This window comes from Malurus melanocephalus, unplaced genomic scaffold (assembly GCF_030028575.1).
Source record: "Malurus melanocephalus ecotype Western Australia unplaced genomic scaffold, MMel_1.1 scaffold_452, whole genome shotgun sequence".
NCBI lineage: Eukaryota > Metazoa > Chordata > Aves > Passeriformes > Maluridae > Malurus > Malurus melanocephalus.
Genome location: NW_026623684.1, coordinates 312,605 through 331,709, shown reverse-complemented (window position 1 = coordinate 331,709; position 19,105 = coordinate 312,605). Strand labels below are relative to the sequence as shown.

Below are 19,105 nucleotides of genomic sequence, written 5' to 3'. Positions count from 1 at the left end.
TTTTGATCTGTTTGTGGTTTTAAAATATTCAGTTATTCTCTTTGCACTCCTTTGTTACTGTGTGACCATCTGCCCCTTTGTGTTTCTGTAATGCCTCTTGTGCACTGCATGTTTGRTGTCTTTAGATACTGTAAAATGGATGAGAATGATGATTTGGCAGATCTTTTGTTTCMCATCTAGCTCTTTTCTGAAGGTGAGTATTTCCCAGTGATCCATGTCAGTCTTGCCTGCAGTAGGTGACAKTCTTAAAAGTAGAGTTCATATTTTTAATATCAGTGGTGTAAATGAATAGAAACAATGTGTGTATGGAATCTGCATGTGGTAAATATTGTAATTKCTGCATGGAAGCTGGCTGTGGTGATTTTTTCCCAAGTATTCTAATGAATAACAAGGATGGGGAGAATTCATAGGCTTGAGTTAATTCAGTTTTTCCAAAATACTCTAATTTTTACTCTGTAYTGGATGCCAGAAGTATTCATGTTGKTCTAAAAGTGAATTTTCTGAAGGGATGGAATATTAGACACAGAAATTGGGAGCTCAGGACAGACCTCCTCCAAATATTTCAGTGTAAAAACCCGAGCACATCATAGCTATTGGAGCAAGAGAGTGAACTGAAATGGAAAGTTAAGTTAGAAATTATAAGGTAAAGGTTATTTGGAAGTTAATAAGTGAAGATCAGGATAGGGATGCTCATCCATCCTGAAAGTGTTAAACTTTAAAAAAAAAAAAAAAAAGTTAAAATAGATGTGTCAGTAATTCAGCATGTATTAAACTGGTTTGCTAAGAACAGAGGAAATAATAAATTATAAAGCTTCATAACTTATTTATCAAGAGGCATGGCTTTTAATGATGCATGATAATCTATTCCTGAAGATAGTCCTTATCATTAGGGGATGGGTTCTGCTGACAGCATTTTCTGCTCAAGGCACTGGTGTTTCTTTGGGTAGCCATGGGAACAAATAAAACCTTTCAAACACACTTTAATAAATCCATAAATTGAATTTATTGCCTTGCAAAAGGACACCAAAACAYAAGCTTTGACATGTCCTTACATCTTCCTACATGTGATCTTGCAGGTTACTAAGTGAATGTTAATTTTTTCAGTTTCTTTCCCCCAGTAATATTTGCAATGTATGAACATAATGATTTTAAAAGCTAAGGGTGTGTGCTCATCCACCCTAATCTCACAGCAATATCTGTCAATTAATGTCATATRAAATATGTTGGTGCAGATAAGCTCMTACACCTAAGAACTGTTTTCTACAGTATATATGGAAAAAATTGTAGAGAATGGTGTTTGAATAATGATGCACCAAATAGAAAAYGGCAGCAAACTGTCACCCATAGCCTTTCTGCAAAAGGAAAATGAACTGCTTTTGACAGTGTTCATTTTCACAGCAGCAGGAAGGCCTAGTGAAAAATAAAAAATAAAAATTATTGCTGAAAATTTAACTCCTTCCTGTAGATGAACCAAATATACACTGAAATCATGGAAGAAGAACTCCAGCTGTAGATCTCAGGAAGTTATGAGCTGAAGCTCTTTTAATTTCTGTGTCCTGGTGAAAGTAAAGCTCACARACAAATAGATACAAAACAAGGAAATGTTATCCTGGATTGATCAGTTGAACATACTGACAACAATTAATCAGCAAATGCTTTCAGCTGTATGCAGCAGTAACTGACTGTTTTAGACAGAAACCACTGAATTCAGTGGGCATGGTTCTCTACTCTTGAATAACAACTTGGAGGGACCTGATTTTATTTCAGTTCTGTCTGAATTTACCCACACTGAGGTTTCTTGGCAAGGTTTCTAAGGGATTAATGCTTGAGGTTCTTGCTGGTGAGCCCCTGGCAGGGAACAAACCATGGCAGTTTCAGAAACTGTTGAGAGAGTGTGTCCTGATGGTTTAGGTGATGGCAGGGTTTGGTCCTTGCTCAGAACTGCCCCTTCTTCTTCCAAGAAATCCAGTGTGTCCTGAGCCAAATGGGTCTTGACCCGGGACAGAAGGGGTACATCTTAATATGCTGATCTGATAATGGTCTGAAACATCAGATCTCACTTTTTTTGCTCTGTCWAATGGTTCCCCATCTGGCTGTTCCCACTGATGACCCCATAGCATTCCTGTGCACTCTGGCTCAATAAGGCTGTACAGGCCCTTTGCTCCACAGAGCTGGAGCTGTCAAATGCACATTTTGTTAATTGCTAATGAACTGGTAATACCAGCTTGCATTTCCCCACCTAGAGCCCAASACTCCTTGCTCAAGGAGAATTCCTGCTGGAATGTTTGTTTTATCCTACCGAAATTGTTGTAGTGTTCAGCCTGTGATTTTTTCCTTCCCCTAAAAGTAGGGCTGACAGTGATGTATACAAATCTCCTGTAATTAAGGATGTGATGTTCCTCAACCTTTTTTATGTCTCTCCACATCTGCTACACTTTACACCCAGCTGTGAGCTGCTGTCCACGCTTAGCCATACACTTGAAGTAGTTTTAGTTTTCTCACTTGATTCTGCTAATTTGTTGGTTGGTATGGTTACCACTGTGTGAAACCTCTCCTGCAAGGCTGGTGGCCAACACTGTACTCCTGTGAGTACATTTTTGTTGTTATGTGGCTGTTCTCTGTGCATAAATGAGAGTCTGGGATGTCTGGGTGGCAGTTCCACATATAGAATTAGCTTAACACTTTCCACACAGCAGACCTTGTTCTGCAGGAGATTCATTCTCCCTCCCACTGCATTTGCAGGGACTCAAAAGGGCAGGAATACGGCTAACAAAGGATTTGTGTCCTGGTTTATGCTCAGGCATCAAAAGTACCCATTTGTTCCATGTCATCACTGCCTAGAGATGCACAGGAGTTTCAGCATCGCTCSTGGTGCTGCACAGGCTCCCTTATGAAATGAATCTGGCCTTTAGCAGGGGAAAGCTTTCTGCTGGGAGGAGGCTGCTGCAGGTGTCTSCAGTTATTGTATCTGTGAACATACACAGAGAAGGGAGAGGGTACCACAAGCATTTCCACAAATTGTATTGGGGCTTTTGGTTACTGTGACCCTGCCTGTCATTTAAGGTGTGAGAACCAGGGAGATGTAATTGAATCCCAGCAAGTGATCCCTGCTGTCACTTCCACCTTGTTGCATCAAGCCATTCCCAACTGATGCTTACCAGCAGGAGTTATTTCACTCTGCTGAAGAAAGAAAAATGTGGCATGATTACCCCAGACTATTGAAGCATGAATTCAAGCCCTGCATTTTATATGCTTCTGCCTCAACAACCATTGATGATGATGGTGTTTGCCTGAACAGAGAAATGAGATCATCTTTCTGCTAGGAGACAAGGAATTTTTGGGCAACAGAAATAAACCCACCATTTTATACAATAGGTTATTTATCCCTAAAAGTACATGAGATTATATAAATTAGTCTCAATTAAATGCCTTATTTTGTCAGTGATATCTCTATTGTCCTGCAGATGCAGCCCCCCTGCCCAGAATGCTTTCAGATGTCACATCCAGGTCATTTTATAAAACCAGAAAGAAACACGTATTTYAAAGTTAGCTCTTAGCACAGGCATTGTGAATCCAAATATTTACAGAGCTTTAGTCCACTTACTTCAATTAGTGTGCAGTTTCCTGAGCCTGTCAGCTTCAGTGGCTGCTGGGTTGATGGCAGGGAGGCCAGTTCAGGCCACCAGTCTGGCCACGTCACTCCCTGTCCTGCCTACATAGCCCAAAGCTCTTCCTTTCTGCCCTGGACCCACCCTGCCCACTCCACAGCCATGAAATGCTGCACAGGCAGGTTTTGTAGCCCTCCTTCCAATCAGTCAATGTCTCTGTATTTAAATATTCAAATATCTTTTTTTATCTAAATATCTTTGTCAGAAGCTTTAAAGAGTCAACATCTCTCTCTCTCTTCTCATTTTCATTAACTTATTCAAAAAAACTTATTTCTTGGCCAAGAAAAAAAAGGAAAAGCTTTTGTTTAGCCAACAGGAAGCTCATTACTTTCCAATTCTATTAAATTCTCCTTTCTTATTCATGGTATTTCACTTAAAGGAGTATGTATGTTTGTGTCTAAGGGGCATCCCTTCACTGTGGCTGTGACAGAAAAAAAGCCATAGAGTCAGATTCCTCCCTCCACTGAAGAAAATTGTCTTCTCATGTGTTATAGTTCTGTAAAGTCAAGTTTTAAAAATATTTTTTTTAACTATTGTGGAAATAAGCACCCTTGCATCTCCCCCTGCTGATAAACTGCAGCAGCCTACAACAAGGCAGCGTCTGACTTCAGTGCAGTATTAAACGGAAAGGTCAGAATTAGCAGTGTGCATAAAAAACTAGGTTTAATTCTCTGCAGGCAGCTGTTTTAATGTGAAGTCAGAGTTAAAGAGTGGTTCAGCCATGGGTGAAGTSCTGTTCAAAGTATCAGCCTTGCCAGCTGATTAATTAAAAAAATATTTAATTGACTTCACTCTATATAATAACAACAGCTTTTGTTTTACTTTACCCTTACACGTCACATGTCCTTTGAATTAATGAAAAATACCTGAAGGACTTTAATAAAAAGACATGAATACTTAGTAAAAGCCATCAAGGCTTGTTATTTCTCATTTCCTACCATGCCATGATAGCTCTTTTCCCAAAGACACTGCCTGTAGGAAGTGAGTCACGAGTACGTTGCCTCAATCAGGTGTAAAGGACAGTCTCTAATCCTCTCTGAGAGAAGCTTAAACCCAGCATTCCATAACCCAAACAGTTTCTTACTGACTTGTGAAATGAGTCTATTTTTTAAAGGGTGATTATCTCTCAGAGAGATCTTTGGAGCTCTCTCTTTCATGGGCTGTTTTGTGACGAGCTGGCCTCTCACAGATCCTCGCCCTTGGGTGGCAGGTGAAGGGGAGCAAATGCAAAGCAAGCACTGGCATTTYTCAGCTTCATTACAGTGCCATCAGATGGAACAGACGATCCCCATGTGCCAAACTGAACTGCTGTTGAATTAAGTCCTCAGCTGTAAAGGATGTAGTGCCTGCCTTTCAGCTTTTGCAACAGAAAGCTGTGTGGCTTCTGTAACACAAAATTAAAAAAACCTGCAGCATCTGMATGGAAACAGCTTAACACTTAAATTTACTGATGTCCTCCAAACACTAATTTTTTGTTCTGACATGTTTAAAGACAAAAAAAGCCAATAAAAATGAATAAGAAACCTCTTGGAGAGATTATGTCTTTGCAATTCCAAATAAATAAAGTATGTCACCAAACTGAAATGCTATATTGAAAAACTGAGACTTTGTGTTATTCTGCTCTGTTTTCTTAGGGCAAYGTTTTTATTGGCAATTGTTCCACTTTAGAATATTTTTCTGTCTTATGCTAATTTTCTAATATTTTCCATTTGAGAAAGGATATTATTGAGTGCTTTAATAAATCTCCCCTTAAGAGCATATTAATTGGATAATATTTTCAAGTGAAATTTTCCAATGCATAAAGGAGTTGAAAATTCATAGTAAATGAAATTGCTTTTAATTTAAGCCCTATTGTAAGATTAATGTGAGTAGCAATAGGACAAGGGGTAAACAGCTTAAAACTGAATGAAGGGAGTTCAGATTAGATACCAGGAAGAAATTATTCCCTGTGAGGGTGGTGGGACACTGCAAAGGTTGCCCAGAGGAGCTGTGGCTTCCCCATCCCTGGAAGTGTCCAGGGCCAGGTTGGATGGGGCTTGGAGCAATCTGGGATGGTGGAAGGTGTCCCTGGCCATGGCAGGAACATGGAATGGGATGAGCTTTGAGGTCCCTCCCGACCCAAACCCTTCAATGATTAAAATGTTAGTCAGAACAAGCTTGACTTTAAATACTGAGATGTACGTACTTAGAATACAGTCCAAAAGATACTTGTCTGCCCCTAAATCTATGTATTGATAGTCAAATAAATTGGAATGTGTTTGATCCTTCTAGCAAATGGGTTTACACATTTGGAGCTGTGGATCACACCAAAAGTTGTTACAATGTTGGCATATTAGATGTTGTGGTGGGAGAATATAGTTACTAATTGTCTTGAGTCACATGTCATTCAGGGAATCAGAGATTTCTGGAGAAACTCAGGTTCAAAAAGACCTTAGGAAGCCATTTTATCCAATTTCCATGTCAAATAACATGATTTCATTATTTTTATTATAATTCCATGATAGTTCAGGGATTGATCCCMATCATGACCTCAACTGGACAGACAGTCCAGTACTTTGTTTTGAGAGTGGAACAATGAGATRGAGGATTGAGTTTATATCAAATGTTCTGTTCTGGTCTGTGAGAACAGGACTTCTAGGTTCTGTTACAGGGAGCAAAAGGGCAAAACACCCAGATTTCCAAGAACACATCTCTGTGGGTGGTACAGTTCAGGGAGAGCCAGTAGTGGAATTCTGGAATGCTCTATGATTGGACATGGCCCGTGAGCTGTGGCTGGGAGAGGAAGGATTTTAGAATTAGCTGCCAGAATTTMATTTTCATTGAAGCTAATAATTAACTGTGAAATGACTTTATTATTGCAAGTTAATTTTTATTTGTGGATAAAAGCAATTTTAAATCTGTATAGAAGAGCAGGTAAATAAAGGGGGAGAACAGACTCTTCTATAGGAAGTGTCAAAAATACTGCTTAATTTTTGATTAAATCATAAAAGCTCTGAAAGTTGAGAGGTAACGTGGTAGGGATTTGCCATGACTTCTTTGCACCTCTACCTTGTTTTCAAAGCAGCGCTCAAATCTTCAGTGCAGTTTCTTTATTGCTGTGTTAATCTGCAGTGTCAAGACCTGTATCAAAATGCCAGGGACTTTGTCAATCAATGTTTTTTTTTTCTCCTTTATCTGCATTTGATAGAGAGTTTTCTAAAGAAAGRGAAAAAGCCAAGGCCCGAGGAGACTTTCAGAAGTTACGTGAAAAACAGCAGCTTGAAGAAGATCTGAAGGGGTATTTGGACTGGATTACCCAGGCAGAAGACATTGACCCTGAGAATGATGAAGAGGCTGATGAAGAAGGCAAAAGGAACAGTACGTATTCCTTCTTCTCTTCTTCTGTGGGGGCAGTTTGACTCCTTTTGGGGTGTTACTTTGCCCTGAATGCTGCCTGCCCAGTGCTGTCCCAGTTTGCAGAAATGTTGGTTTAGCAGAGCAATTGTTTTAATGTGCTGATGCTGAACCACGGGAGATAATTCAGAATCTTGCAGGAAAACTCTGCTTGGGGTGTTCACGTATAAATCACTGTCTGCATTCAGTCATTACTGAGGCATACAAGCTTTGTTTTATTTGTGTTCTGGAAAAAGTTAGTGCAGAGAAGCCACGTGCCACTGAGTGTCATCRTAAATCCTTAGGATGTGTTTTCCTGTAGGTGCATGCAAGGGAATTAATGATGATATAAAGAGCTTAAAATTATGGCCAAAGCTACAGGCAAGAAGTAACCTTGTGCTGATACTGAGGATTTTTTGTTATTGTTGAAGTAGGAAAATGACATTCTAGGTCTTTCTTTTTGATATTCAGAAAAGAATATMAAATATTTTTTACTGCTTGTCTTAAGTGGGTGTGCAATAGATGAAATCTTTTGGGATTTTCACTTGACACTAAGAAATATCCTTATGATGTATTTATTTGACAGTAGAGTATTCTAGACTGGTAGTTTATGCTGTAATGCTTTTGCTTCTAACCTGAGTCCTAAGGTAAAGGAACAAGTTAATTTCATGATACTATAACAACTTTAAAAGTTATAATTAATTTCCATATATCACAAAAGTTCTAGTAACAGCAGTATTTTAATGCCATAATTTAGCAGAGGTTATTTTAGCCTCTGTCATGTTTGCATAGTAGYAGTTAAAATCTTCATGAGAACTTTTAGAGCTGCACGTAAATGAGACCTCAGTTTCAGGACATGGTTGCTCATTTCATATTAAGTCTAAGATTAAAATTCAAGTTTTACCATATATTCTAATGCTACATAGTTCCTTATTATTAATGTTATGCTCTGGAAAATCATGGTGTTTGTTCATTTAGATACCATCAAGTATTTATAAGGACAAATGGTTTGTCAAAGATAACTCAGAATATTATTTTCTGTATTGAAATAATAGATTATTACCATTGCTTTACTTCTAGTGCTGGTAATTCATTGTGAACTGTTCTTGTAAGTCATATTACTTTTCAGGTGCAGTAAGTGACAAAAATTATGTGGTTTGATATTGAGGTATCTGTTTTTAAACTTACATCTGTCTTGCAGAGATAATAGCAGTTTTTCAAAATCTTTAAGTTTCATGATTTTATTAATCCTTTAGCTCACAATAAGAGCAGAGCATGGGAGTGTGGACCTGTGTTGCAGACTGGTGGAGCACTGATTTTATGAGAGGCTGGAAGGCAACCTGGGGGTCGATATTGATGCCAGCATCACTTGGAAAGGAATAATTTATCTCTGTAGGAAAATGTGTTGCATAAATAGAATTTTTATCTAGAAGAGAGTAAAAAAGACAGAGATTTGGTATTGCTACTAATGTGTGGTAGGAGTACATAAACTGTGGCTTTGAATACAAGTGTAAAATCCTTAACCTGAGATGTAAAATATGGCCCATTTTATGGAGTAAATACACTTTGTACAAGGCTGCTGTGCAGAATTCTTGGTGATGCTGAATTTGCATAGGGTRCTGCATGTGTCRTCAGCTGTGGTGCCAATGGACTTGGTTTACAGGTGAAATCCCAGGAMCCTTTTGTATCCTGTTCAAATTGGATGTTGGTTAATTGGCTGCAAAAAACCTCATTTGCTCTGGTACTCATTAAACAGCTTCCAGGCCATACAAATAAAAAACACTTTGCATCGTTACTGGGTTTGAAAGAGCTTTTAAATCTAAACTGTTAACTTAAGCAGAATTTTAGGGTGAGTTAAAGGTTGTAGAAGACTTGCAGAATGAAAGTAGAAGAAAAATAATTAAAAGAACTTTAAGAGAGGTGTCAAGAATTTAATTTSAGGCAGACATATATGTTTTGAGTGGGAATTTCTAACGAATAAAGAGTCTCCTAGTGCTCCTGCATTTATGCACATGTGCCTAAATATATGGCTTGGTATTTAAGTTTTAATATTGGCTGCAACAGCCTGTAAAGGAGGAAGGGTTGCTGAGTTGCTCCACCTCCTTGAATTCAAGATATTATTAGGAAACAAATTTAATTGAAATATACTGCCGATGTTTTTCTTGAGCCATCTTGTGAGTGTGAGGTAGAGCTGGGTCCCAAGACAGTCAGAATAATAATTTTCAGGCTTCTAGGCAACTATGTTCCTGATTTGAATATCTAAACCTCTGGGTGAYCAAGATTCCTGCTGATTTATGGTGATGGAAGATCACCATGATGCTCTTCACCAATGTAGAAGAGCTCTGGATTTAGGATACTGAAGATCTCTGTGGCAGGAAAAGGTACAGATTTCAAAGGCAGTAAATTCAGTGATTAATAGTTTCTCAAATAATCTTTAAAATTGTAGTTAAGGTTCCTGCAATGCCTCCCCCTCCCCCCCAGCGTTTAAAAATTTCTGATCAGAGAAGCCATTAAGTAGTTTATTTATGAATATCCCATGTATTTGTACATCTCTGTTGCTGATAATGGGCAGGCATTCAATGCTGGTGAATAACTGAAYACCTTTTAATTGTAGAATAAATACCATAGAGTTGTAAATATGCCTTTAGTGAAAGTTGGAAGTCTTTATTATGAGCCAATAGCTGGTTATTCTGAAGTCAATGAAAAAAAACTTCCATTGTCTTCAAAGCACTGCGAATTTAGCTCAAAACGCGAGGATCCGTGAGAGGTGAGGGGTTTAGCTGTGATCAGATCCGTTTGTTTTGCCTAACCTTGCCTGTGTTGTGTGTACGGACACGTTTTTGTTTTTTGCGTTGCGACTGCTGCCACCTCCCGCGTCACTGCTGGGATTACATGTGCTCCCCAGGGCTTACACTGGCTGACTTAATGGAAGACAAGAAGAAAAGCAGACTTAGCTGCTTTGGCCGTTCTTCCAAAAAACATGGTAAAATGTGTTCGGATTTGCAGTTGAACTTCCTTTCGTGCCAATACTGCATTGGATGTGGTAGCTTTCGGGGGCACAGACTGTTTGCATTTCTCTGAGCGAGGCAKCAGCCTCTGGAGCATGGAACCCCTSGTGCATGCAGACCTTCCTGCTGGTTGAAGTGCATGTTTGAAAYAGAGCTGCTGCTCTACATCCCTAAAGCAGAGTGTTCAATCCATTCAGAATTCCACTGAAGTGTCTTTGGCTGTGGCTGTTCTTTTTCAGAAGCCAGGTAAACCAGATCAAAACTCTATTTCAAGTTTAGGTGTAAATAACTTAATACAAGTGTTTTACAAGCTTTATAATGGATCATAGTGTAAGCTTAGACAGCATGATGATAATATTTACTATTTGTTTTTGATTCTTGTGATGTAGAATCTAACAAAGCAAAACAAGCTTTTACTGTATCTCCTCTTGTTATTGATAGTTTTGTTTCTGTAAAGTGTTTTATTCAATTTTTTCCCCCCACACACTGGACACAGACAGGAGGTTTAGAGTACAATAGTTATTTTCAAATCTGCCCTCTTTTAATACTAGCAAACTCATTGTTTTGACATAAGCGCAGTTGCAGTAGTTAGGAGATCTAGTTTTAATCCTATCTGCAGCCAAATTATTTGAGCRACTGACCTTCTTCCTGTCCTAAAAATCACTGTTGTGGCCCAGAGTGAGGCTGGAAACTGCTTTCTTTAGAGTTCCTTTAGAGAGTGGAGAATTCTAAGTCAGAAATTGCAAGGACCTGATGGACTCATCTTGTCCAAACACTGAGTCTGTTTGAAATTCCTTGTACAGCTGTTGTATCCATTGTCTGAGCTCACACAGCTTCACAGGCTGAAACAGCTTTTCTGTAAAAACTGTGAGGTGACAGCTGCAATTTTACTTTGAGCCATGTACTTAAATGAGCAGGTTCAGGTTCTGATGTCTGTCAGGAGGCTGTGACTGGCTGAAAACTGCTGTCACCTTCTGTCACCTGCTGTCACCTGCTGGCTGTGGCTGCTGTTTCACTGCTGGTGCCTGACCCTGCAACGCAAAGGCACCCCAAATTCGTGGGCCCTGACTTGGGTTCTTCCACCCTTTTGTAAGTAGGATTCTTCCAAAGTACTAATTAAAGGCCTAAGTTTATTAATTTCTGAGTTCATGAAGTGATCAGGCTGATCTGAGGAGTTCAAGCTTAGGCTGTCTCTGGATTACAAATACCACACTAAATATTTTTCTTTGTGTTAGCTCTACCTGTGTTTCCATTAAAAGCAAAGTGTCTGTAGAATATGCAGCATTCCCAAGTGTTATCCTTCAGGCTGCAAGTGGTTGTTTCAGTGATTCTACTGTAACAAACCCTGATTATTTTGCTCTCCTTCCACTGCTTTGCAGCCAACCTTATATTGCTTTTCCGTGGGCTGCCTATAAAAAGAGAGAGCCCATAAGAATGATCTATAACAACATTAAATCTGCACTATGAAAAAAGATATCTTGCTGCATTATCATGTAGAAATCTTGCAAGCAGACTCCTCTTAAACTGAATTCACCCCGAGGAGCTTCACAGTCAGAATAGATAGTGCCACATCCTCCTGAAGTGTTTTCTGGGCATACAGCAGACTTAGGAAAATTCGAGATGAATTTGCAATGATAATGTTGCCACTTTGGGGATTTTTTTTTTTTACTCTGTTACTCTGTTTTCCTGTTTGACKACCTCAAAGATTTGGTATAAAGGATTCAGAAAATTCATGTACTAATTTGAGAAACAATTAGGAAAATTTTGGAGTTCAAGGAATTGGCTGGCTGTTACTAGCAAAYGGAAGATGACATTTTTGTAAGGCTGATCTAAAATTTTGGCAATATAAAATAATAACAAGATTCTCCACAGTAGCCAATACTGATGAGAAGTGCTGATCTCTCAACTTCTGCAGCACTTTCCCTTCAGCACATGTAACCAGAAGGCTGCCCAACRTGCACCAGTGTGAAAATTACATCAGCCTGTGGATAGAAAAGGCACAGTTGAAGCTGAAACAGGTTAAAATTTTAGTCATATCCATTCTAGAGGAAAACATTTCTAACAGTACTACTCAACACCACAATTCAGGAGTTCAGGTTGMAATTTAGGCTGCTTTTGGATTCTACTGTGACGATGGATTGTCATATTTCAGGATTTTGGAGTTTCTAACTCCAGCTGGCCAGGATGCATCAGTGCTGATAGTGGTTTGTTCCTCACTGTGCATTAGTTATGTTGTGTCCCAAAGTGGAGTTTGAAATCCCTGCTCCAAAGTCTGAAAACTCCATAGATTAAATAGTGAAGACAATRGATTGTTTTTCTGATGTTCTATTCTTATTCACAGAAACAAAATGTAGTAGTTGATGTATTTGACCTATTTTCTGTACACTCAGGGAAGTATTAAGCTGCATGCTGTATGGGTTGCTTATATTGTCTAATGCAAGCATTCTTTTGTTTGGAACCATTTACCTTAATTGAAAAGATTATTAGATCTAGAAATCCAGATAATCCTTCCAGAAGAATACCAGTAAAATAAGRGCAAAAGGTGAATGAAGAAAAGAGAAAATTTGGTGCCTTTGTTTGCGTACTGGGGTGCCAGTTTACAGATCTCAGAGCTGACCATGCTGAGATCAGCCTTTCAGAAGTTCCTTGTGTTTGCCTCATGGACACCACGTGCCCTTGTGCAGCTGTGGCCATGGAATTGAGTATTTTTCAGAGCTGGCAGGTTGCTTGCATTAGCAGAGTGGATGTGGACATGCAGTGCTGCTCTTTTCCTCTGGCTAAAGACCTGATGACTTGCTGGCATTGCTGGAGCTGGACTTCCACACGGTGCCTTTCTCAGTACTTCTGTCAAGTTTTAATTTTGACAAATAAATTACAGTTTGATGACAGCTGAGTTTCTAATGTGAGCTGAACTGTGGTTCTTTTTTCCTCGTTTGTAAYACAGCACCTGCAAGTCACTAATGGAGATGGAGAAACAGCCCCTTGGTGTCTGAAGCACAGTGACATTCTGATGTATTTAATAATAGACAGAACTGACTTCACTTCAATAGAGCCAAAGATATTTTAATTTGTACTTTGTTTTTCTTCACATTATTCTGTTCAAAGGGGCTGGTATTTCTTACTGTGGCCTAACACATCAAGTTGGGGTAGACTTGAGTTAAAATTACAGTCCTTTATATTTACATTACCTATATTAAATACAGGTTTTCTGAAACTGAGTGACACTTTATGAAGGACTAGATTCTAGGTACTGGTTTTTTTTCAGGGGAAGGAAGGGTTGATAAATTTGAAATACAAGTGTGAGACATGTTGCATGTAAGCAATAATTGCAGAAGTAGCCTTAGCTGTGTTTTCCTGGCAGCTTTTAATGGTGTGTGAAACCAGACTTCTGCACTCATATTTTGTAGTTGCCCATCACAAGTGCTGAAATGTTCATTTTTGGGTGACTATAAAGCTTTATTTTCTAACAGCATTCAAGTCACCTGGCACAAGGCAACCAGGAGTCCCCTGTATTTATTGCAAAAAGACCCTGGCATTTGAAAATAAAAATTCTTAATTCTGAAGCCCTGAGACTGTATTTGAAATAGTTTTGTGATGTTTTCTTTTCTTTAACTGTTTGAAATTTTAATAGTTGAATTTGGATATCAAATATTTTTTATTTTGAATGAAGTTCCTTTTGAACKCTGACTGTAAGCTGTGAAGTTCTTACAGGACTAGCAAAATTCATTATCTTAAAACTGATTTATAAAGGGAAGCATGATATTAAAACTGAGGCACTTGCAGGTGCTAACTAGAGACTTTTAATATATAAAGCAATTACAATAATGTTTTAAAAGAATCATCAGAGCAGAAGAACCTGTGAAAGAAGTTTTGCTGTGCTTACTGCCTGAAGTGCTTTGTTTATTCAAACACCTGCATGGACATTTTKGATCTTTCTTTGTTATGCCACTCTGTTTAACATTTCATGTAACAGTGACTTGCTTTTGGGGGCAGATTCTCAGCTGTTGCAAACAGCAGCTGAGCACCTGGCCTGGGATGGAACTGATGGGCATCCCCTCCTGGATGGAATTGATGGGCACRGAAACCAAACCAGCACTTCCCACTGCCCTCTGTGTCCATGGTGTTGAGGCAATTGAGAGGCTGTGCAGAGAGACTTTCTAACAGCACTCACTTTGTGTCTGAGTTGTAGACAAACCAGAAAATTCAAGGCCTGTTTCTTAAATCTCATTTATATCATCCTTTAGGCTACCAAAATAGTGAGATTTCCCTATCAGAAATTGGCAGTGTGGCCCTTCTGCCCTCAGCACTCTCAGTGCACAGACATTGACTTAAACCCTCCCCAACAAACCAAACCAAATAGACCAACCAAACAATCAGAACAGTGGAAGGTACACACCAGAGTACCTCTAGAATGCTCTGTTTTTCTTTTGTTCTTGCTGTTYTACAGTAATTTCAATGCATCTCCCACCTCTCTTACGTTTCCTACTTTATATGGTATTTCCATGGTATAGACCAGCAACATTAATTTACCCTTTTCTTGTTCCTGAGGTGTTYCTTTCATGCTTGCTTTGCAGACATGGACGTAGTGCTCTCCCCTAGGAAGCAATGAGAACTTTGGCTGTTCATCATTTCCTAACACTTTTTGGCASAGGGTGTCCTCCCTCTATATTTCAGTTGATTTTAAGACAAATGGTGATGACCTAGCTGAAAATGAGTTTTGCCTAAAAAACCATTAGCTGCAAGTGCTAACCACTCAGTAATTATCTGCTATATGTATAATAATTCACACTCTGTGTGGCAAATGTAATTGTCCCCTATTTATTAGAAGCAATTCTTATCGTCCTTTGAAGTACCATTCTCCCATTCCCAATGCTCCTGCCTGCTGCTCACACAATATTTGCAAGCACATTTACTTTCTGGCATCTTGCCTTAAAAATGTATAATGTCAGTAAAGGCACAGAGTGGTCAGTGTGACCAGGGTGTGAAAGTTCTTACTTTCAGGAGAAGTTTGATATTGGAATCAGCAAACCTGTTAACAGCACTTTGATAAATGTTAACAGAGCACTTCTCAAAATGAAAACTCAGAGAATCCAGCTTAGGTTAATTTCTTTACCAAGGGTAGCATACTCTTTGACTCTTTCTACAAATCTCCCCTACTTTGTCTTCTGCAGTGAATTGTAAGCAATTACCTTGAATAAATGGAAAGAAACARAAAAAAAAAAAAAGAAAAAAGAAAAAAAGAAACCACCATTGGCTCTGGAATTGTGTGTGCTTTCTTTTGGTGGGAGAGGAGGACTGATGAAGAGTCTGACTTCATCTCCGACTCCTCAGATCTTGCAAGCTCTCAGCAGACCTGGAGCCATCCTTRGCACGGGCCAGGAGATCCTGGCAGTGCAGAGCCTTTCTTGGTGATGTGGCTGAGGTGTTTTTGTGTCCCCACAGCGAGCATGCCCACCAGCGAGACCGAGTCGGTGAACACCGAGAACGTCAGCGGGGAAGGGGAGAGCCCTCCGTGCTGCGGCAGCTTGTGGTGAGTGCCCATCCCATCATCCCAGCATTTCTAAACATCGCTCTTTCCCCATTGTTTAAGTCTCACTTTGGAATTTTTTGAATTTGAAATAGTCTCGCTTTGTATGGCTCTTTCAGGAATTTGGTATTAGACCAATTATTAGAGTGCTCCTAAAATTCTCAGGTTGGGAAGATATGAGACAATTCAACTCCACTTGCTATGTTGACTACACCATAGCACTACAAGGTGACTTGTAGTCACTTGTAGTCACTCCTGAAACCTTTCATAAAATGTAATTTTTGTCCAAAATTATAAGAAAGGGATGGAAGTTTCTAATGRCATGTAAAAAGAAATATTTTATGTTAAATTGTGCAGGACCTGGAGAATATATATATTTTTAGACAATGCCTGAATGTATGGAAGTATTTCTATAACCCATGGTGTTTATTATTTATTTGCTCAGATTTTCATGAATTCCGGGCAGCTTCTATATGTTTATTCATGGCTTATTTACTRAATTTTGAAGGAGATTTCCTTTCTTTCACTAAGAAAAATTTGTAAGGCTTTAGAAAAGGTATTTCAGAAAATAAATAACAGACAAAAGATTTTCAKCATTCATGATGCATTTTGTTAAAATCTGGTTTATGTATATGTAATGCCAATGCAAAATACTAAAGGAAATGTATTTATTAATTACTTTYCCCCTATTCTTAAAAATKTGTTTTTCTTTTCTTCTAGTCAAACCATCTCAAAATCCAAATTCAGGTCAGTATTTTCCTCTTATAAYCACAATTTAAGGTAAATGCAAAATYTTGGTCCAGTTCTCACTCTTGTGGGCTRATTCTTGCTCCAGCTTCTGGAATGTTACTCTGCAGTGTCAGTACTCTGTGTTTGAGCACAAAGTAAGTCAGGCCATAACTTATCAAGGATATTGTTTTGACCGTAATGTCAAAATGCCTTTGGATCAAAATAGAAAATGCTTTTCACTGCAAGCTYGCCTACCTGCTGCACTGCAAGTCAAAATAGAAGTTAATCTTTGGGAGCATGCCTTTACTTGTATCARTCTAATGGAGAAATTTACTGCTATTCTGCTTTTTGAATTTTTATTTCTGTAGGCTGTTTACATATGCCTGTGTGATCCACACACATCCATATATGTACCACTTAGCTATGCTTTATTGTCAYTTGCTCCACACATCTTTTTGGGGAAAAATTAGCCCAGATGGTTTCAGAAAGCTTGGAATTACACAGTTTGAGACAGCTTGTGAGTCTTACAAGTAGAGATACCTCAAYATTATTATTCTTGTTCATGGACTTCAATGCTAGGATGTTCTGCAAGTGTAAAAAGAAGTCAGTTTAACCCAGCCAGGGTGTGAGGCATTGTGCTGATGGCCATGGACACAGCCCTTCTAGTAGGGGATTGGCAAGATAAGAATGTTACTGAATACCACGTTGATTTAGGTCAGGACAGGATATTTTTCCTTTATATGGTTATAGTATTGCACAGGCTTGAAGCATCTTTGTACTTATACCTGAAACCAGTATTAATTTCCAGTACTACAAGTACATATTTAACGTGCCTGAAGAAAATTCAATCCTTGAGCACAGTTCCCAGAATTGAAGCAGAAAAATCTGGTTTTATGAGTCCAAAGATATAAACTCACTTGTGAGTCCATCCATATCTAGGTACATCCTCAATCTGTCCTTTACTGTCACTCTTACTTATTTCACAAACATTTGCCCACTGACACAATTTCAGGGCACCTCAGTAGAAATCTCCAGGAGTTGCTGAGGAAGATTTCTGATGTTACGGGGTAGATTTCTAAAAGGTGACCTCAACATTTCTATTCTGTTTGATCCTGCCAGAATTCTCTTTGTGGTTTAACTCAAAGCCTACATTTCAGACTGAATTTAATTTGAACTCTGAGTTGATCCACTGACTTTTCTTTATTGCTATTAAGTGAATGAGGCTTGGAAATGTRGATACATTTTTTTACTCAATGAAATGTTAAATGCAGCTTAATCTAATTATGTCACAGGCAATTGCAGTATCCAAATGTTGTGGTTTACATTTAGAAATCTATAAGGAAATACAAAAAAAGTAATCACATGCTAAGAGTCCCTAATCTGCAATTGGTAATAGTTGACACAGCTATTGGAGTATTATACACATATTTATGAAAATACACCTGCTCCCACATACACATTTGCACTGTTTTCTACACAGAAGGAACTCTCCTTAAGTTCATATGTGTTTTCCATATAATAATAAATTTATTTTTATTTGAACTTTCAGTCGACGCTGGCGTCGCTGGAACCGATTTAACAGAAGAAAATGTAGGGCTGCAGTAAAATCTGTCACATTTTATTGGCTTGTTATTGTCTTGGTCTTTTTGAACACGTTAACTATCTCATCAGAGCATTACAATCAACCTGACTGGCTGACCCAGATCCAAGGTACAGTCAAAAATTATTTGTCTTGGTCTTGACTATATTTGCGTTCTATCAGTGGCACTTTTGTACTTTGCYATTTTGTTGTTTGCTGTCTGAAGGATATTCAGCCCAGCCAAAGGGAGATACAAGAAATGACTGAATGTGGTCTTTGATTTCCACAGCTGTAACCCAGCTTAGTAACACACCAGCASAGGCCTGACAATGCTAAATTGTAAATACCTGKGCTTTTATCATGAAAACATGCTTGRAAGATGAGGAGGAAGTGGTAACTGGCACAGCAGARCATGCTGTGGGCTGGTTGCTTAAGTTACAGTGTGGACTCAGGCTGTGAGCTGAGGAACTGCACAACAGGTTGGAAAGATGAATTGTTTATAGCTGGCAGGAAGCTTTACATCCCTGGGTAACTTTTGCCACTTAAGCATCAACTACAGTCCAACAGAAATAAAGCAGTACTTTTTAATTCCTTTTTAAACAAAAAGTTGCAAACTCACATAGAAAGTATAGTACTAATATGTTAAAATAACAATGGAATCTATGAGGCAATTCAGAATCTTTTTTCTTTAATATTTTGTTCCAGATATCGCAAATAAAGTTCTTCTGGCTTTATTCACCTGTGAAATGTTAGTAAAGATGTACAGCTTGGGCCTACAGGCTTATTTTGTTTCTCTCTTTAACCGCTTTGATTGCTTCGTTGTTTGTGGTGGCATTGTTGAAACCATTTTGGTGGAGTTGGAAATTATGTCACCCCTTGGAATTTCAGTGTTTCGCTGTGTTCGTCTCCTGCGTATTTTTAAAGTAACAAGGTAAGATTATCTAATACTGCTAATTCTAAGGATAGCTGAAGAGTGATCAGCAATTGTTTTGTAATACTTCATCATGCACTGCTCTTTTACTGTTTTGTTTGAGGTTTTTTTGGTGTGTGTTAACACACGCATTTTAATTTATAGGCACTGGGCATCCCTGAGCAACTTGGTAGCATCCTTGTTAAACTCAATGAAGTCCATTGCTTCACTGTTGCTTCTGCTTTTCCTCTTCATCATAATCTTCTCGTTGCTTGGAATGCAGCTGTTTGGAGGCAAATTTAATTTTGATGA

The 19,105-nt window shown here is 38.7% G+C and overlaps 1 protein-coding gene across 1 annotated transcript in view; it reads left to right on the top strand.

The window, feature by feature from the left end:
• Window positions 1–18,818, top strand: part of LOC130581972 (voltage-dependent L-type calcium channel subunit alpha-1D-like) — a 35,472-nt gene extending 16,654 nt beyond the window's left edge. Inside the window, exons 4-9 of the mRNA XM_057380402.1 lie at window positions 6,856–7,025; window positions 9,946–10,023; window positions 15,491–15,578; window positions 16,296–16,322; window positions 17,854–18,014; window positions 18,589–18,818. Coding sequence (XP_057236385.1) covers window positions 6,856–7,025; window positions 9,946–10,023; window positions 15,491–15,578; window positions 16,296–16,322; window positions 17,854–18,014; window positions 18,589–18,818 — 754 coding nt within the window. The remainder of the gene's footprint in view (window positions 1–6,855; window positions 7,026–9,945; window positions 10,024–15,490; window positions 15,579–16,295; window positions 16,323–17,853; window positions 18,015–18,588) is intronic.
• Window positions 18,819–19,105: the final 287 nt, after the last annotated feature.